Source organism: Passer montanus, unplaced genomic scaffold (genome assembly GCF_014805655.1).
Source record: "Passer montanus isolate IOZ18808 unplaced genomic scaffold, ASM1480565v1 scaffold10, whole genome shotgun sequence".
Lineage (NCBI taxonomy): Eukaryota > Metazoa > Chordata > Aves > Passeriformes > Passeridae > Passer > Passer montanus.
The window spans coordinates 24,041,746-24,062,910 of record NW_024356505.1 but is presented as its reverse complement, the minus strand read 5'-3'; the positions used below and the strand labels follow the sequence as shown (position 1 = coordinate 24,062,910).

General features: G+C 39.7%; 1 protein-coding gene across 1 annotated transcript in view; it reads left to right on the top strand.

Moving 5' to 3' along the window:
• Positions 1-21,165, top strand: part of CUBN (cubilin) — a 144,847-nt gene that overhangs the window by 50,570 nt on the left and 73,112 nt on the right. Inside the window, exons 28-29 of the mRNA XM_039710573.1 lie at positions 7,117-7,276; positions 15,123-15,304. Of these exons, the coding sequence (XP_039566507.1) occupies positions 7,117-7,276; positions 15,123-15,304 (342 nt within the window). The remainder of the gene's footprint in view (positions 1-7,116; positions 7,277-15,122; positions 15,305-21,165) is intronic.

The following is a 21,165-nucleotide window of genomic DNA, read 5'->3' as shown; positions in this document are numbered from 1 at the left end:
TACAGAAACCTCAGATGACAAGCACAAGTGAAGCCAGCACAGACTCCTCTTTTGGACTCTCAAAATGAGTCAGACCTTCATGGACTTGGCATTTTCCACACCCTGCCAGCTCACAGCAATGTGACTTAGTCTGTTCCTTCAGAAAAATGCATACTACAATGAAATGCCTGTGACATACCACCACATGATGGTAGTGTGCATGCTCCTTGTTGGAGAAAGAATATTTGAGACTTGTCTAGTTTCAGCTGGATTCTTGTTGCCTATGTTCTTCTTCTGTAGGCTAGACTTTGCTGGAAAGCCTGGCCATTATCTGTGAGACTGTCTGTTTATCACACTCAGCACAGGCGTTGCATTAAAAAAGTTACATTGTGGCTGGAGAAACTCCATTTAAATCAGTCAAAGATTCCCCTAATCAAAGGGAAGACCCCAGACAGCTCAGAAAAAACCACAGTGGACTTTGTGGAAGGTCATGTGCACCCCCTGAACTATTCCCATAAGCCAGTCTGAAAGCCTAAGAGGCAGGAGTATTTCCCTTTTTTTCTGTCTCCATTTGCTGACACCAAGCTGCAACTCTCCCTAGTGTCCATAGAGATACATAATGCAAATTTTCTCAAATAAGGGGGAATTCCCAGAGCCCTTCCTGTCCTCTCTGGCCCTTTATGGTGTCAGTGTGATGTTCCTTCCACTCACAGTTCAGTCCATCTGGGCTGGCAAAGCACAGGAGGAGAAGCAGAGCTCTGGGCACAAATCAGCAGCACTGCAAACTGCTCAGGCCACCCTGGGTTTTTCAGAGCAGGAACACTTCTCCACCCCCTTAGGCACAGCCCCTCCCTTTGTAGGGAGCTTTTCACACAGATTTCTGCTGAGGAGTAACTGGGAATATTATGGTCCCAAGCTTAAAAGCAGTCCTGTTCTCTCCACCAGGAGTGGATTCTCGCTGCAGAGGAACTGCCTCAATTTCTGCTTTGAGGACAGCAGTCACTCGACCAAAATAGCAACAGCTTCATCACCAGGAATGTGATCCCACTGCCACAAAGGCGTGGATCCCCAGGCAGTCCCTTGGTCAGCAAAAGCTGCAGAGACACTTTAGGGACCCATCTGGATTCTGTCCACCACAGCATGCTGGCTGGGAGGAGGTGCCTTCCCCGTAGAGCTTTGGAGATTTAGAATGGCATGCTGAACAAATAATTTTTTGAGTGCAGATTTTGGGACGTATTGATTAGGTGGATGTCTCCTAGGCATTCCTTTCTTCAGCAGCAGTTATTTTCTACTCTTGTATCCAAAACAATTTTAAAATTTAATCCAAAGATACACCCTGCATTTCTTACATCTTTATAATTCATTAATCACTAACAAAATACTGGTTTCATGTAATTGCAAGAAATAAACCTTCCCTAGAATGATGAGAATTAATAGATATGACTGTAGTTAAAAGCCTTTGTTTTCTTTGAGAAGAAAGTAAGTGCTAATTCAAGAGGTGAAAAACTGTTTTATAAAAATCACTCCAGTGTAATGTGGACTTCAACCTTGCTCAAAATTTTCAAAGGGCTCCAAGTATTTCAGGTTCAGGCTACAAGACAAAACATAGACTCACTTATTGTTAAAAAAATAGACATTTATTTCCATATGCTAGATAAGTCCTAGCAAGATTAACTAGTCTGCCTCCATGTCTAAGTAATGTCTGATGTCAAATCCACTGTAGTATGGAATAAAATGGTTCATTAGTGAAAGTGTGTCATTGTGTGGAGACAAGAAATGTGCATATGGTGGTCAGAGCAAGAACTTTCATCATAGTCATCTAGGACATAAACATATTTAAATAATCATATTAAAATATTAGTTAGAACGAGTTCTTAAGGAGGGGCTTTTTCTAGTGGCAATTGCAAACTCTTATCATCATCCAAGCACAAACATAACCTTATTTTGTTCTCCTGTTTGTGCAGAAGTGTCAAGGCTCTATGCAGTCAGTCACTCAAAGTCTTAAACTGCCTTTGTTTCTGTGAAACAATGTCATTGTGGTGCTCAGCTAGCACATTGGGCTACATCCGGGAGCTTTAATTTGTTTGGATTTTCCTCTGGCTGACAAACCTGCAGGTTCTTAAGTTTGCACTCTACCCTTCTGGAAGGAAATGTGTTGCTTGGAAATTGATTATTTTTGTTTGTGTTAATTCTTGTTTTAATCATTAATGGTGATCTCCCCTTAGAGTGCATTCTGTTACTTGGATGAGGATTATATTGTCTAGTTTTTGCTTCTTTTTGTTTTCCGGTAATATATTTGTGGCAATGCCATCGAAATTTCCTTTCCAGTATTTCTTTTTCTTTCATTTCCTTTCAGGAAGAGCTACTCAGAAACCTGTAATCATTGCCTCTGGTGTTTAGATCCAAACAATCCCATATCAGCTTTCCCACTTCTAAGAGGAAGGGGATACTTGCGTGTGTCAGACTGCCCTAGAGCTCTGAGCATGGGTGGGGCACTTATGGCTCTGACAGTTTGATCCAAGGCAATGCCTCCTTTCCTGAGTTCTGCAAATACAGCCCAGGACTGTTACTGCTGCTCCCTGTATAAAGGATTTCTGACAGCAAATAGTTTGTTCCAAGACTCAGTTGGAGACAATTATTACTATAATTGCTCATTATTATGATGAATTCATGACATCTGATGACAGTATTATTTACAGTACGATGAAAGAGAACTGTCAGTATTCATAGAATAGATTTTCCCCTTATAAAAACCAGAAAGTTTATTTTTGGAGACTATCACCTCTTGATCAAGACTATATGTTATTACTAACTAGTGTATATAAGCAGCTTTTTTCCAGAGCTGATTAGGCATGGGCTTTTCCTCTGCAATGTTTTTCCTAGTGAAAAAACCCCCATGCCTTTTCATAGAAATAACATTCTCCAGGAGAACACTGATATTTTGCCTTAATCCCTCCCCCCACCCCTAGCTTTCTTCCAGGAAAACAGAACAGATGGAGTCTTACTACCAGTCTAAAAGGCTCACTTTTGCAAGACAGAGTAAGCTTGACAAGGCAGTCGGCTAGAAAATTGTCCCTACCTCAAGTATGTCCAAATAGAACACATTCCAAGGTTATTTCCCCCATTTTTATAGATCTTTATTTCTTCCAAGTAGAGGAAACCTCATTTTCCAATCAGCTCAGTCCTTGAGCCCCTGCTCCAGTTCTGGTAATGAGCATTTCTGTGACACAGGTCATGCCCTTTTGCTTTGCTTCTCCAAAGAGAAGCGAACAGCTGTGGCCTCCAGGGCATCATTATTGGTGTTAGTGACATTTTTCCAGGCTGAAGAGTCAGAAGAGCCAAACTGCAATACTGGTGACCATGGTGTCCCCCGGAGAGCTACCAAAGCCAAACCCTTCCTGCAGTTTTTGCTAGTCCTGCTTTCCCAACCCTGTTCTAATGTACAGCAGATGGTTTTCAGCTGCCACTTTGCTGTGGGGCAGTCACACAGCTTGATTCCTCCCTTAGAGAGCTGGTACCTCCCCTTTTTACCTTCATGTCAACCTATACACTTGCTCCTAGGGAGCCTGGTAAGGAGTTTCTTCTAACAGTTATTGAGCCATGCTAAATAATTCATTTGCATGTAGCCCATCCCTCCTGGACCCAGTGCTGGGGTGCAGGCTGGTGAAATGCAGCATTCTGTTTGCTGCTGGGCAATTGCTTTGCTAAAAAGGAGAGGCTAAGGATCTGAACGTGTGTTGCAGGTGTTTGCCTGTTTTGCTGGTTGAATTGTCTGCCAAAATCATTATGAAGCACTTGGATTTTCTGGTAGAGGCTAAAAGGTCTGAACAAATAAATAGATTACAAAACCAATATATACACACGAGGGGAACAAGCACTTTCTTCCCAATGGGGAGCTGGAAGGGACTCAAATTACCAGTTCCTGGAGTCACTATGGTGCAGGAGTGACTAATACACTGCTCCAAAATCCAATTGTCTTGCACAATCATAAGAAGTGTCTTGTCTCATATAGACTGCAGAAGAACCTTCCCTCTATTTGCAGCAGTTTAAGATAACACAGCTGACACAGCAGGACCTGACACAAGAAACATTATCTCAGATATCAGGAGAGAAGTTATAACTCATGAGAGCTGTGTTCAGCTTCAGTTTCCCTTGCCTGTGTTTGTGTGAGAGCAAAAGGTGGTTTGAGAAGTTCAAAATGCCCTGTGAAAATGCACAGCTGTTCCCTTCATTTAGAAATGAAAGACAGCTCAAAAAACCCAGCTGTAATTCTAGCAGTCGTGGTTCTGCCTCTCTCAATGAGTTACAGCTGGCCAGGCACTCAAATTCCCTGTGAAATACTGCTATGAACTCAAACCCACGGGGCAGCACGGCATGAAGGGATTGCCATAGTAACCATGCTTTGTGGCTAGAAAAACTGATGGACTGTTTTCAGAGGAAATGACATAGAAATGTGGTATTCTCTGTCTTAGATCAAAATAATACACTCTTGATGAATCAAACTGCAGGAGATGCATGAAGCTTTTTTGTTGTTGTTTGGATTTGGAAGTTGCTATGTATGATTTAGTCCATCATTCTTTAGAATGGGGGTTTTCATTTGTAATCAATAGAGCTAACAGTACATTGTAAATATGTATCTTGACATAGTTTTAGCTACTGTTCAGAGTGATCTCCATATTGATTCATTCTTCACCATTCATATTTTTCTGGTGTAAAATTTCCATGGCTTGAAGCCACAGAAATATGAATAGCATACACCACAAATTTATCAAAGGAAGGACTATTAAAAAATCTAATTGGATTTGACATTATTTCATTTTTCTGAACTTATGCCTTCAAAGAATGCGTAAAGCTCTCACCCTGGCTTGGAAGAAGGTCATAACTGTAATGCTGGGCATGGGACAGCTCATCTGTCTATCAGGTGTTACTTCAAATTTTATATGTGGAAACAATACAGATTGATATTCAACATATTGCCATTTAATCTTTAGGACAATTTCATATTTATTTTCAAACATCTGATCACTACTAGAAATGTGTCTGCAATTAGAAACTTTCAGTCTTTTCTGATTTCACCAAGAGAAACCATACCAAATAGAGTGATAGTTCTCAATTTGCAATACATTTAGCTTGCTTTGAGCTTTTCATTGTATTAGACTGATGGTCACAAGTCATTAAATAGGCCAGGGAATATTATCATAGAATTATTCCTGCAATTTGGCCCTAACTTCTGGCAGAACTAACTCCAATTTAATTTTTTTAATTTTAAAAAAAATAAAAAACAAACCAAAACCCCGAAGCCAACCAACCAACCAAAACCATTTCAACTGGACTGTCTGCTAGAGGACTTGAAACCATTCAAGTTGATTTATTTGCCCCAAATCTGCTTAAAATAAGTAATGAGATTTCTGAAGATTCTGCAAGACCAGCATCTTTAACAGAAAGCCTGGGGGTTAATGACTTAATGACTTATATGCAAGTCTGCCAGAAAATATGCATGAAAATTAGTAGCTAGCATGGTCAATCAATATTTGCTGAAATGTATTTCCATAGTATGAGTTATATGTACTGAACGTAGCAGAATTCTGAGTGGAATCAAAGATATTTGGAAAAGAGATTTGAATGGAGAGAAAAGATAAATAAACCTTTGCTGTTTTTCTAGAGATCATTGATTTTATTCTTTGCACAGAGACAACTTTACGGTAATGGCTTCAGAAGAGAGAAAAGTTTTTGTTGAAATTCTGTAAGGAAGCATGCCAAAAATGCACAATAAGAATGTTCAGACATGGTTTCTGTGCCAGTAATTTGCTGGGTTGTGTTAGGAAGATATGCTTTGTAAGACAAAAGATCAGATGAACTGTCACAAAATAATAATAAAGGACAAGGGTTCCTGTTTTCCTAGACCTTAAGAATCATAGTAACCAAGGTAGAAATAATAAAGCAAGTCCTAACTTGAAAATGACCAGCCATCTGATACTGTAAACCAAAGGCAATCTAGCTAAAATGTTTCATTTTTACTAGCTTTGTAAAAAATTACATTCCTCATGCCTGAAAAATGACACTGGGGTATGGGGTATTTGGTGAGAACACAGAGGTATGTTCAGTGTGATTTGCTGGATTTGAAAAAACTTCCAAAACTAGAATTTGAAATACAATTTAAACCTGTCTGGAGACAACAAAAGAGTTCAAAAGCTCTAAGCATCTACTATCACCCCATCAAAATATGTATTAAGTGTTTTCATTTAATTGTGAGTATATGACTGCCTTCAGACATCATTTAAATATTTAAATACAGAAATATTTCAATAGCAGTTTGTTGATTTGATTGTTTGGTTCATTTTGGATTTGTTTTAAGAGTGGCAATGTTTTAAGAGTGGGATGAAGGATTCCTCAGCTGTGTTTAGAGAACAGAAAGGTTTTCGGGCTGGCTATATCTGACTGATCATTGATTGTCAAAATACTGGCACATAGAGTATGACAAGAAAATCAAATTTCACTAGCATGGCTCAGTCCAGTTTTCTTCCAAAGGAGGAAGGCTTTAGCATGAGATTATGAAGCCATAAATAACACATATGAAATTTCCTTGTGTTTTTGAAGATTTGCTTTACTTTGGGTTTTCAGTATGTCCTTACTACTCTGGGAGGCCATCGTGATGTTGACTGCTTGATTTTCTCCATCAGAAGCCCAGGCAGTCCTCATATCACCTGGCTGCAGCATTAAACAGATGAAGATGTAAACAGAGTTGTCACCAAGGGGTTTGGAGGCACTCAGCGTGTGAGGTGCATGGGCAAATCAGACCCATGACATCCTCTTTTTCTTTCTATTTCAGTTCATTGCCACTTGCCCTTTATCTTCTTCCCCAGCAACCCCCAATACACACCAAAACAGAAACAGCAAACCCTTCCTACTGCACACAGTGTGCAGCCAGGTTTAAAGACATATTGGCATTGTATTTACTCATCATTTTGCCCAAATCTTTCCACACTCCCTGGGCTCATATTGCTGTGCAAGGCTGGCCAGTGGGAGAAGTGTCACTGGTTTGGTTTGGTTTTTTTTAATCCTGTACAAGACATTGAGAAGCTGATTAACTGGGGAACTTCTTTTTCCTCACTAGTATTTTTTTTAATTTAATTTCAGCTCTATGATGGGCCTGATGCACATTCCAACCTGATAGGCACCTTCTGTGGACAGTCTCTTCCACTGGCAGGGAGCACTACAGGGACCAGCCTTCATGTGGAGTTTTACTCAGATGGACTGAATGCTAGAAGTGGGTTCCAGATGCTATGGCATGTTGACGGTAAGTGAGCCAGGTTTCTTCTGGGAAAATTTCCTTCCCTGGATGTGTAATAGAGTTCCAGCTTATGCCATTCTATGCCATCTAAATAGAAATAACCCATTGCAGCTCTAAATCCATTGCATTTCCTCATAATTCTACACATACTTTCCCAGTGGATGTTTCTGCACATGTACACCATCAAAGATCAGCTGATTAGAGATTGAGAGCTATTACTGAAAGATGCTTTCATTTCCAGGAGTAGGCACAGGGATGAGGGGTGTGTCCAGAATTTCTGTAATGAGCAGGAGACAGATGCTGTCACGGGTAACTGTGAGTGACTTGAGCTTTTTAAGGGGAACATTCAGCCCTTAGTTTTCCCAATTTCTATAGACTTCTGTTTTTTCTGCAGGCTTCTCTCTAGTTTAATTTAGTGGTACTTGCTTTCTGTGGTAGTGTCCACTTGCAGCTGCCCTGCCCCATTTCTCTGCATGAAATAACATTGAGCAGGATGTGCATGGGGTGTCTGTGCTGTTGTTCTTGCATGTCATGAAAACTGTCACAGGCCTTATTAAACAGATGCAAGCGAACTATAAACAAATCTGTTAAAGCTTGTAAAACAGCAAACTACATTTGCAGTTTCTTCATGCATCTTTTTTCACTCTGCTTATTTAATAGCAGTTGTGTACTGTGACATGGTTAAATCGTGTGCCATTGTACATCCTGCCAAAGGGGTTCCAGCCTTGAAAATAATTAAGTTGCCCCAGTTGCCCTGTCTGTCTCATCAGTCAGCAGCATTCAGGTTTGACTGCATTTGAAGCAGATGAATAGGCTGCAGGGGCCCCACTGCAGGTTGCTGAGGTGCAAGGTTGCTGAACATGGTTTGGATGGCTGCTCCTTGCTCTACCACACACTGCTGGAGCTTGCAAGCTCCCAAGGGGCTCTGCCAGCACAGAGGTGCCTTGCATTCAGTGGGAATGAGGGAGTGTTTCTGGGTAGGGGAGGGACACACGCTGGGAGTGGGACGTGTAGCAGGAGCCAGCAGGGAAAGGGCCCCAGCACAAAGGTGCCTTCTTGTGCTTTGGGCTGACGTCATTCTGGAGCTGCACAAAAGAAGAAAAAGCAGAGGCTTTTATGCACAGCCAGATGACATCAGTTCCATACAGTAGCCATGGTGCTGGGTTAACTTGCTTTTCTAAAGATCTCAAAGCTTTCCAGAATCTGCCTGCATGGTAAACACTCTTGTGCTTTCCCACCCCTCTGCAGTCCATTGCTGCACTGACATTCATTTCTCTGTCAGGCAGCACTGCCCTTCTGTTAATTCCCGTACACGGAACTCCACCCTGATGCTGCACGGGGCCCAGACTGCTAATGTGAGCTGTGTCTGAGCACAGACCAGGATCTGTGGGGTCAGATAGACCTGGCTCTCAGGGAATGTCATTGCTGGCTCAGAACGTCACAGCTGTGACTTCTGACAGCTTGCAATGTGAGTGCAAGTTCCTCCAGAGCTGGCCACAGTTGTCATCTTTTTGTTCATTCCAAAAATTTCTTTTTCTTTTCTCTGTTGGTGTCATGCACAAATGCAGCTATTCCTCTTACTCTTGGTGGCTACATTGCCTGGTAGCCCTAGAGTAACTAAATTAGATATGTCCCTGTGGCTGGGGTACCATATTTACCTCTCCCTTCTGAGAGTCTTTCAAGTTCATAAAAAAATTTACTGGAAAAATTCTCCTTGTCTAGGGGAACTGATCAGGAGATGCAGCCTTTTAGTTGGGTATTTCAGAGTGAAGCATTTGGATCCCTTCTTCCCTGAGGGCAAATTCCTAGGGCAGTCTACATCCAGATCTGGTAACATCTCACCTGACAAGAAAATAACAGAGCTACATATATTGCTGAGAGAAGGACTTTTATTTCTGCTCAAGTGACAAATGTGTGCTCTAGAGTTCAAGCTGCTGTGAACTATTTTTCAGGCTGTCCGTGTGCTCCTTAACTGCAGTTGTGAAGCCTCTATGAGATATATATCAAGGAGATTCACATGTTTTGATGGCAAAGAGAGCAGCACTTATGTTTTCCATGTGTCTGATAGAGTTTGCTTCAGATACTCTTCCCAGCAGCTTTTTCACCGTTGTGAGGTGGTCAAAAAAAACCAAAAGCTTACCTCATTGTTAGCTGATCTGAATAGCCCCTCCTGCCATAAATGAAGCAAAACTGTTTTGATTTAAAACATTTTCATCTGATCTTTCCAGCTGCTGAGGAAACCTACTTTAAAAAGTGCATTTTTTGAAAACCTAAAGGCTTTTGCAAAGACTGATCTTAAGAGAAGGCTGTTATTTATGCTTAAAAGTGTCCTATGTAATTTTAACTTGGATAGAAAGTTCTAGTGCAGAGAAGTTAATTTAAAAATTATTTTGGTTCTGAAATAACACTGTTTATCTAAGGGAGTTTCATTGATGAGGATGGATTTAGAAATTATTTGGCTAAATCACTAATGTTTTCTTCTGCAGTCAAGACCTCAAAAGGATTATGTGCCAGTGGAAAGCTTGAATCTGCAAGGTGCTTATTCTACTTTCACTCTGTTTTAGGAAGTTTAATATTGGCAAATATATATGGGAAATATATTGGCCCTTTGAGAAAGAACAAACTTGTGCTAACAGTCTGGATATTGCAAAGATGGAATGCCAATCAAATTGCTTTCCCTAAAAAAAATCAGGAGGCCAAGAGGGCAAAGGTCTCTCAGTGCAAAATTACACCAGTGACAACTGTCATATCTGAGGAGACACATATTTCCTACACCAGTCACTTACCTTATTAAGCAATGTGCATGTAGGACCTCACTGCTTCATAGATACATCTGCATTGCATGGGAAGCTCACTCATTTGGCTGCTTCATTGTCAATAGACCTTTTAAGTTTAATTGTCTCTTCTAAGCATTTCTCAGTCCAAATTTGCACCAATGATTCTGCTTTCTGTTCCACAGTGTCAGTATATGTGTCAGGTCAAATGTTAAAAGTTTGTTAGTTCTTCAGAGAAGCACTACAGAAACAGAGGTTAGATGAAGATGCAGAAGCCATGCACTGGAGACATTTTTCAGGTATCCATTAGGATTGCTGAACAGAATATCACCCTGCAGGTCAGCAAGGAAAATGAGGTCCAGATTTTCTAAGCCTGACTCACAGCTTTGTTGTTTATTTCTTGTGTAACTGAAAAAAAAACCTGCCATTTTTTTCAGTTTCCAAAAATAGCTATTCCTTTTCAGTGTCTTTCTGTCACATTAAGTCTAAGGATGAACAAGGTCTGCAATTAACAAATCAGAAAGCAGAGAAAAACCCGAAACATATCTCACTTGAATTTTTACTCTCTTGCATAAACCCTTATCACATAAATTATTCTACTTCATCCATTGGATAATATTCTATAACCAAACCTACCCAAGAGAGCAAAAGTTTTCAGAATCAAATCCAAATTATACTTCACACAAGTATTATTATAGTACAGGCAAATGTTTATAGTACATGCTCCTTGCAGTTAGAGTCAGCTTATGCTTGCTGAAAAGTTTCACCATGAGTACCACAACTGGAAAATTCTGTTTCCTTTCATTTCCCTAAATTTGGTTTTGCAGGAACAGTGCCAGTTCTCTTTAACCTTTATGGATGGGATTTTTCTAACATGTGGCTAAAAACACACCCATGAATAAATCTGAAAACCTAGCAAATAATAGAGTTTCCACAGATTACAACATTTCTGTTCAGCTGTAATTATTTATGAGAATAGGGATTCTTCTTTGGTTAATGAACAACATCTGCTAACCAGACAGGCAGTAATATGGAAAGATCTGTAAATCATTGCTTGCACAATCTTCAATGAATACGTAAATTTTAGTCAGAGTAAAGCAAAACCACCAAATATATGTTTCCTAAGTTTTGTGTTTGTTGTCTGATTTCCTAGCAACTAACACCAGAGTAGGTAGTAGTTTTCAGCATTTTCAGGGGAATTCCAGGACCTTTACACTACTAAAAGAGTACCTCCCCTTTCTTATTTTTTTCCTGTGTTTAACTGCAGGGCTGAATTGTCCAAAATTACTGCAAGAAGGTTGGCACAAACTGATCATATGCTGTATGCTTAGAGTTCAGCTGCAAGCAACTTTTCCACAGTGCAGCTGTCTGCATTTCACAGCACACAGCAAGACCATGTATTTCTGTGCTGAGGAAAACTTTTAAAGATGTTTCACTAGGAGCAGAATGACTTAGTATTAATCACCATTATTTCAGTGATAGATGAAGTAATCCTGCTATTTATACCTTTTGTTTCTGCATTTTTATTTATCCCTAAAGATCAATGTTTTTTACTTTATTGCTATAAACAGCAAAAATTCAATTTTTTTCAGTAGAATCAAAATTTTATTTGATGTTTGCAGACAAATACAAATATTGGGAGAAGGTTTGTGTTCATGTAATTTTGTAATCAAAGTTTCATAAGCATTTCCAAAGGTTCATTATTTGAGTTTTCTCATTTTGGCATTGTAGGACAATTGTACAAGTGACCAAGTGAGTTTAAATTGGGAACATATGTTTTAATCTCTTAAGTATTTACGTAAATATTTTTAAAAATTCAACTAGCATCTGTATTTTCAGCAAAGTGCAACAGAATTGGCAATTACCTCATCCTTATAAAGAACAGAAACACCATGCACAGACTTCCTGGCAGTTGGCCAGAGACATCAGAGATAGTGCTTCTGCTCTGATGTGGAGGTTTCTTGTGGCATATGCTGGTCAGTCAAAAAAATTCAGGTGTGAAGTTCACATATTTGCAAAGACCAGTGAGCCCTTTTTTCTGCTATTAGTCAGTGAGTGCTTAGGCATAAACACAAGTAATTCTGATCTTTTTGCAAGCATCTTGTAAGAAATTAATCTGAGAGACCTAAACTTTTACCTCCATTTTACTGGAGAACTTTAAAAGAATCATTCAATTTAAAAAAAAAAAAAAAAAAAAAAAGTTTTCTGGGAACATTTTTAGCTGTTTTTTAGTTGGAAGAAAAGAAATGGGACATTAAAAACAGTTTGACCTTCTTACTCATGTGCTTCCAGAGAATGTTGATTAAGCTCAGAGGAAATATAAACCTCTCTGGAGAGGGAGTGTGAGTAATCTGAATGCTACCTGCAAGAGTTGCATGGAAGAAAGGTCTGGGCCTCAAAGAAGAGCACACAAGCTTTCCTCTCCTCTCTGAGCCATTTCTGGTTTAAATAAAAAACGTCTTTTGTGGCTATCAGGAAACCCTTAGAAGGAGAAGCTGAGTCATAACTGCCTGTTAGGTTTTAAAATGTTCCCAGCTTTCTTGGAGCTGCGATAAATAGCAATTGGCTTTGTTTTGCCTGCTGAAACTCCCCTGATCCCTGTTCCCACCCCCTCAGGAGCCGAGACATTGAGTCTGGTTGTTGGGAAATCTTTGTTTCCCAAGCTGGCAAAGCAGCTTTTTCCTCCTGAGCTCTGTCCTTATTGGCTGTGTAATTCTGGATGCAGAGGGGAAAGAAAGGCTGCAAATTCCACTGTAAGGCTTCCCCGATGATGACACCTTTTTTCCTCCAGTTGTAAAACCTCAGCAGCCTGGTTTCTTTACAGGAAAACCAGGCCATCTTCTAATGACACTGAGAGAAAAAGGGGTGGTGGTTTACACTGAAGCTTTCTTCCTCTCCATCTCACTGATGAAACCTTCATGGATATCAAAGTTTCAGGGGGCTTAACATTTACCTGTGCTGACAGCCTCAGGGGAAGAAGTGCACTGCCTTTTTCTCCATAGGGATCAAAGGCAAGATTGGTTTAAAATACACTTAAAAGCTCCTTCAGTTCCTAAATTGAGATGCCCAGTAGCTTGACAGTGTAGCTTTGTGACTGCAGGGCAAGCCACCTTTGGCTGCTCCATGTGCAGCAAGGTGGGGAAAAGGGAGAAGAGCTAAGGTTGTGCCAATTCACCTGCGAGAAAACTTCAGCTAAAGGTTTACCTGGATTAGTGGGAATTCTTTTGTTTAAAAGGTGTTTTTCTGGTGGATACTGTGTGATGGACTGAGATCAGTGTTACATAGCTGGAATGGCCTCACATCGGTATTTAGATGTCTCCTTTTTTAGCTTAAAATAGATTCTTATAGCTTTGTTCCCTTTCCAACCTGCTGCTCTTTCCCCTCATAGATTTGTGTTTTGCAGTCCTAAAAGTCCTATAGCCAACTATGAGGAAATCAAAGTCAGGTTTTCTGTGTGAAGCTGAAAGACTCGATGGTAGAAATGATGGTAAATACTTCTGAGACTTAGCAGCCACAAGTTTGGCATAAAAGACAAAAAGGAAAATATTTGCACTTAATTGAAGATCTTGATCTACAGCTTCCTGAAATGTGGTGTAAAGCAGAGCAATGGCCAAAGACAGCTTATTCAAATTGAAAATTATTCTTAGATTTAATAGAGATTAGAGGAGTTTTACACATCTGTGTGTATATGTTGAGCAGATCAAAGGAGTATTTTATTTGGTTTATGTTATAAAATATAACATAAAATATATTTATTCCTATAAATAAAGGCTCTGATACAGATGCTGTTTATCACTTCTGACATACTACAGTATTTGCCTCTGGGAATATAGAGCTCACAGTTTGTTAGATGGTTTTATTAAGTATTTTGGGGCTTTGCAATGTGGCAGAACCTTTCCTCTGGAGATGAAGCCAAAGAGATTGATGGAGTGTAGGCATTACAAAGCTCAAGTGACCCTATAAATTCTGTGTAAGCAAAATATTAATGCCTAAATGAAACACTTGGGGGGCTTGTAATGTAAAGAGCAAAGAAAAATTGCTGCTGGAAGGCAGAGTGGCACACACAAAATCAGATCAAACACAGAATTCTTTTTCTTTCTGCATGTGACAGGTACATAGCCACCTACTGGTTTTTCTAAAGGTAAGGTTTCACTATGAATGTAACTGATCTAAATCTGCCCTGATACTGGGAGGGCTGCTGTGCCTTCCTGCCCTATTTATGCCTGAACATGGGGACTGAGTCAGGAATAGCATCTTCCCAGGAATTCATTAAAGAGAGGCTAGTGCTACACTTCGCCCATCTCCATAATGCAATGATAAAACCAGTCTCAGATGTTCAGCTGCTTTGTCCTGTTAAACCAGAGCCTGCATTTCATCCATTGTTTTGCTACTGTTTTTTTTTTTTTTCAATCTAGCTCACAGTGTGTAAGAATTTAGTAACCCCAGGGTGTGGGGAGTGGTGTTAGGACAATACTTTCTTATCTGAAAAGAAAATACATAACCTTTCAAACACAGCTTGTTTTACAATTGCACTGTTACAATTGAATAAAAAAAAGAACATTAAACACACCAAGTGTCAGAAAGTTGGTTTATCCACTGTGATCTGGCAGCTTGTAATCATGCTCAATAGAGTGAGGCAAATTGCATTGTCTTTAATTTTATGATTTCTAAAGCAGTGGGAAATGGCATTTTTACAATGGAAAGACCTCCCTATGATAACTTGTGCATTATTTGAAGTCAGTAAGAGCTGAGAATGGATGTGATTTAGCTTTCTTGAAATGATAAAGTTAGAAGCTAATTTAAAAAAATCTCTTTTTTTCTCTGTGTCTCAGCAGTCAGAGCAGATGCTGAGGTTTGGTACAAAGTGTACCAAAACAGGAGGTGAAGTATTTCCTACACAGGCAGTGCAAACATCTCCAGCCTGCCATTCTGTTCCCAGGTTCTCTGTGGCAGAGCAGACCTTCCAGCCCAGAGTACACGGTTGTCAATGAAATGGGTGCTACTGCCTGTCCTTACCAGAGCTGCCAGGGAGTTTTTCCAGACCTCCTCACTGACAGGCTGCTGTGCTTTGTTGTCAGGTTGTGGAGGAGAGCTCTCTGGCCCTTCTGGTTCATTTCACAGCCCTGGATTCCCCAGCACATACCCAAGCAATAGGGAATGCATCTGGTACATCCACACAGCTCCTGGTAGCAGCATTCAACTCACCATTCAGGAGTTCGACATTGAGTATCACCCAAACTGCAGCTATGATGTTTTGGAGGTAAGAACATTAGTTTTACTCCTCTAAAATACACAAGTTGTATTAATTTCTGTCTGGAACAGATAATCCCTAGAACTGTAGATGCAGACAAACAATTCTACCACAATTTCCTGTTTCTGCTGAGGCTACAGTTTTGTTCAACAGGTATTGTCACAGAAGCCATAATGTTCTTATTATCTTTTGGTTTTTATATCTTTGGTGACTGTATACCTTAATTAATTACAATGTTGTGCACTGTATGCTTCCCAACAAAAGACAAAACTGCTTTCAAAAACAGTCTTAAAACTCCACCTTTTATAAAGAACTAAGGGTAGGGTGCTGTACCATGAAGATAATTTCCTGATGTAAAGGACGATGATGGATCGCTACGAGGGAAAACTCAGGTGAGATCTTGTGTAGGGCCTTCCAACGATGTGGGGAGATTTATAACCCTGAGTTATTAAAATTATGAAGAATCTTTGCACTAAAAAAAAAAAAACAACTAAAAAACCCAACAAAAACAACAACCAAAAAAACCCCCAACAAAAACAAAACAAAACAAAACCACAAAAAAAAAAAAAAAAAAAAAAAAAAAAAAAAAAAAAAAAAAAAAAAAACCAAACCCCAAACTCAAAGAGGCAATATCCTAGTCACCTTAGGGTGGTGGAAAAAGGAGAAAAGGGGCCTCTGTAAGGATGTTCTGACCTTTAACAGATTCATAACACTGAATTACCCTTTATATAAGACTTCTTTTCACTCATGTTGGTAAGCAACCCGGTGACCATTCTCACTAACAGAGTTGAATAGACTTCCAGTACAGGAAGAAAGGACAGAAAATAATTTAGGGAAGAACTTTAGAATTATAGACTTTCTAAACTGCTCTCACTGGAGACATTTGAGATCACCAGTGGAGGTACACTTGTTGTGACTTTTTGTCAATGTTTTTGTAATGAATGCAAAAGACTGATTAAGAGAACTTGTACCGCTCTGCTCTAGCCTTTCTTCTCCTCTTCTGGGTGATGTGATACAGCATACATTTAGACAACTGTCTGTCCAGCATCCACATTTATGCTCTGCTTCCCATTCCCACATTCTAACTTCTGTAGGATCTGGGTGTAAGGAAGTTGTTCCATGAATTTTCCATCAGTAGCATTGGCAAGTATACCTGTATGCCACATTGCTGACACCAGGGAATGTGAGTAGGTGACCTGTACTGGCTGGGTTGGGTATTGATGAAGTCTGTTGTATTGCATCTTCATTGTTCTTTGTGCCCAGAATTACCCGACTGAAGGTAATCTGCCTATAAACTTCCATTATGCCTCTGTTGCCCAGAGGAATCCATTAAACAGCCTCCAAATCCAAATTTGCTGTGGATGACCATTTCTTGAATAGTCCAAGGACAATACCTACATCTGCAGATGGTTGCTCAGGAGCTATCATGATCCAGCAAGAGTACAGATGGCTGGCAAGCATTTGTTTGAGAACTTTTTGACGGGGAAGGCCTAAAACCAGTTGAGTGGGTTGCCAGACACCGACTGCTTAAAGACACTGTTTAACAGGACCCTGCAGTTTACTGCTCTGTGTTCCTGAGCAAGGTATTCACCTTAGGTTTCAGGTATCTTTTTTTGCCATTTGCAGCTTAGTTGCTATGTTTTGCTTCATTCCAACCATACCGATTCATCTGCACAGATGCTCACCTTGCTGCTTGAACTCCCCTGCCTTCCTGCCCTCAGAATTGGCATGCTTTGAGTTACTTGTCTCCTGATCTTGGTTCATCCAGTTCCCAACACCTGCCTCTGATCTGCTGGCAGATAATCTAACATAAATCAATTTACAGGGGAAAATTGGTTCATGACTTAGTGTCTGATCAAAGGTCCTGTGTGGCAGCATAGAACTTCCCTTGCCAAGCTGCAGGCACGCAGTGGAGCTTTGTGTACCTTGCCACATAGATATTTTCTTGCTTTTGTTATAAAATTCATTCATACCATGATTGACATAGACTGAGCAGAGCAAGCATGACTCAGATTTAGTGGGGGGAAAAAAGGAACATGGCTAGCCATTTTCAGAAGCTGCTTTATCTTGCCACCTTCTTTCCTGTGGTTTCTATGTCTGTCCAAGCAGAAAACCAAGCATGCATTTAAGTTTGCAGGATGTTAAAAAAAAGGTTACTGGTGAGCTTTTGATACCATGTGTTTCAGTGATCACTAAGGTTCCAAAGATCTTTCACTCTCACATTATCTTCCCAAAAGTATCCTGTGTAAGTATCTTTGGGGTTTGAAGTCTAATTTTTCTCATAGTTATTCTCCTGATTTCACATTTCCCTTATCTCTGAGTACTAAGTTCTACTGCTTCCTGCTTTCTTTGACATCAGACAATTTTCCAGTTTTAATAGGAAGTCAAAATCAGTACTGAAGTAGGTCTGCTGTCCCTCCATGTCCTATTCAGTCTGGTACCTGGAATAAGATGTCCTGTAATGAATACTTCCCAGCAATCACAAAACTTCCTCTCCTGGAGGCATTTAGCTTTTGCTTAGGAGCACCCTCATCCCTTTGACCTGGCAGTGAATTTAGGAAAATGCTGAGATATTTCTCATTGCAACACCTTTGTTGCTAACTTCATTTTTATACCACACCCTTCAATATTTGTCTGAAGCATACTTGTTCTTGTAAAAGGCAGCATCTCCCTTCCCTTTCCTTTGATGATGCCTCTTAAACAAGCTGTCATTTCCATGTCAGTATTGCAGGACTGCCATATGTTTCACCAAAACTGTGCAATAATAGTTACATTATTTTTTTTAATGTGAAAGCTTCAGATTATCCTCATGGCTCAAGGTTTGATGCATTCTCTTTTAACCTTTCTCCCTGTTTCTCTTATGGCACTGTTGCAGTCTGTCTTTTTTTCTTCCCCATGAAATTCTGTTCCCTTTATAAACATCTAGAAAGGAAATTTAAATTGTTCTTAAAGATATTTCTAGAAATGTTTCATGGAAATAGAAGACGTTATTTTGGACACAATACAATAATTGAAATAATTTTTTAATGGCTTCTATTGACGTTACATTCATAGAGAAAAAATTACCATGCCTGCTTTGAATAAATTATGACACATAAATGATGACATCTTCTCCTTTAGCATGGACCAGATTTTTACGAACTATAAATATATTCTGCCTCAGCAAGATGTAGCCCTGAGCAGAAAAGGAGGGAAGACTGTCAATCTATTTCACTTCCAAGTCAGATGCTCTGGTGTTCTCATTTAAATAGAAACATCAGGTATTACCACTATTCTTAATTCTCTGTCGAAGCCAGGTTCTCTCTTTGCTGGAAGTTATATTTGGGCAGGCATCAGTGTTATTCCCAGAAAATCTGTGTCATGAGGGTGACCAACTGCATAAAAACAGTTTTCTGTTGCTCATAACTCTGGAATGCTGACTGTTAACATTTAATGGAGCTAACGGGGCAGAAGCAAATGATAAGAACAGATTAAACCCATGGGCTTTATGGCAGTGTCCTGCAGCCCTGCTATGAGATCCAATATCACTTTATCTTTGGATCAGATACTCTGGTCAGACTAGATGTTTATTTTTTTTTTCAGCTTAGACATCCTATCACTCTTTATGAACCACACCCTTGAATTCATTCTTTCCATCACTCTTTTCCCTCTTCTTTTTTTCATGTGGTAACTATTGGTTTTTCTCTTTGTAGCCAAATGTAATATTTTATTGTTTTTTGTCATGGAAACACTCAAACTTGTTTTTATTCCAGCCTTTATGAAAGCATCTGATTAACTGAACTGGCCTAAAGGAGACAAGAAAATACACTCATAGCTATGAGGAGCATGCCTCTGCTTTTTATTTTGAAATTGTGCAGAAGCTGTTGCTGAACAGTTAACAATGTAAAGGAGACCCACAAACTTCAGATTTCCATCAGTATTTCTCCCCCATCCTTAATTCTTTCCCAATAGGTCAGTTCAAAGTGTTTGGCATGGTTAATTTCTGAGGAAATGCTGCAGAAATCAGCAGGGTTTCTGTCAGAGCTGGGTTTGGTTCCCTTGCCCATGGGGCAGACAGCCCCAGGAGCACCAGGGATGATATGAGAGGATGGACCATGAGACTTATTAGATGCATATTAGAAACTCCTGCTGTTTCCTTGCCACATAGCTTCCCCAGGCTGGTTTAGATGATTAAGAGCATCTGTTCCTGCTAGAGCTTGTGCTGTGGCTCTGACTCAGGGAATGTACCACAAACACATTTTAAAATTCATATTTGAACAGACTTCTGACAAATGCAGCAGTCACTGGGCCTCACAAGCAGCCAAGCAGTAAGATTTTTCTGAAGACACTGAGCTTCCAGCAGACAAACAGGCTTCTTCCCCAGATCCTGACAGCTTCATTATAGATTCTGAATCTGAGCTGTGATTTCATCCATACTGACTTTTTTGAATGCCTTGAGACGATCGATTGGACAGAGCAGCCATTATCCATTCAAGTCATGCAGCCTCTCTGCAGAATGCAAAAAAGTGCCATCTCAGGCAAAATAAAAATGTTAAACTTATTAAGCCTGTGTTATCAGCCACCAAAGCAAAATACTGCCTTTTGAACATCTAACTGACTATGATGTTTATAGAAAAATTAATTCCTTATTTCTTCTGGGGGAGCAAGCTTCGGTTCCTGAGGTCTCACATTAACCTGGAGTTACTGAAATTTTTTTCCGGTTAAAACAAATTTCTCTTATGTCTCTAACATCACAGCAGTGTCAGGCCCCCTAAGTAGTTAGTAAGCACACAATTAATCAAATTATGTAACAACACAGTACACTTAGCCCTGAATGTGGGGGGACTAGCTCAGCTCTTTGTTAGGCTTGCTCAGATATTTACCTTGGAGAGAACCCAAACTACTTCTGGGGTTTAAAAGTGTCTGACAGAGCTTATTAAAATATTGAGTTTCCTCTCATCTTGAAGTGATCATAGGAAAAAAAGACACATATAAAGCTGTTTCTAACTGTCTTACTGTCACTTTCTGAGAAAGATGCATAGACTATTTTTTTAAACTTTTTTGATGTTTACCAAATTATTAATTTTTGGAGTGGACTTGAGGTGCTACTGTTGGAAAATTCTGATGGGATTTGTTTCCTTATATTACTTTTCTCTGCTTTTGGGTGGGTTTTGTTTATTTGTTTGGTTTTGTGGTTGTTTTGCTTTGCTGGGGTTTTTTTGTTGTTAGAACTTGATGTTACCTAGTTTAATTTTAGGATTTATACAGAATAATAAGCATACTTATAGAATTAGAATTTTTCTGTTAATTGTTCAATTGCTGAAAGACAGGAGGACATTCTTTATTTGATGTATCTCTTTTATAGTTTTCACATCCAAGGTTACTGCCAAGCTGACTTTTGCAGTCCTTCCAGGCAGGTACAGTGAAGGTTGTAGGCTGTTAGTATCAGGTGCCATTTCATTAGCATGACGAAGCCAAGAAAATCCAATCATTGAGGGCTTCAGGCACCAAAATCACATTGTCAATTGGAAATTGCCCTGAGCATGTGTGTTTTCTTCAGCTTTGACAGGGAAGACTAGGGAAGGTGAGCCAGTTCCACCAGTTACAAACAGGTTCAAACTAAAATCCTACATCCCTTCTGGAAAACAAGAAACAGGGTTAACAGGGCTTCAGCACTGCCACATAATTCACTTCGCTTGGTTTAAAAATGCATTGTAAGTACATAATACTGCTGATGCTTAAGTTTATGACTGCCTGAGGAACACTCTTCTAAGTAGGAAACAATTACTCTTAAAGGCCAAAACCCATCTTTTGTGGCAAATATGTATGCTATATATCCTTGCTTCCAAAGAACATTATTAAAATGTAGCTTACCTGACCCAAATCCAGTA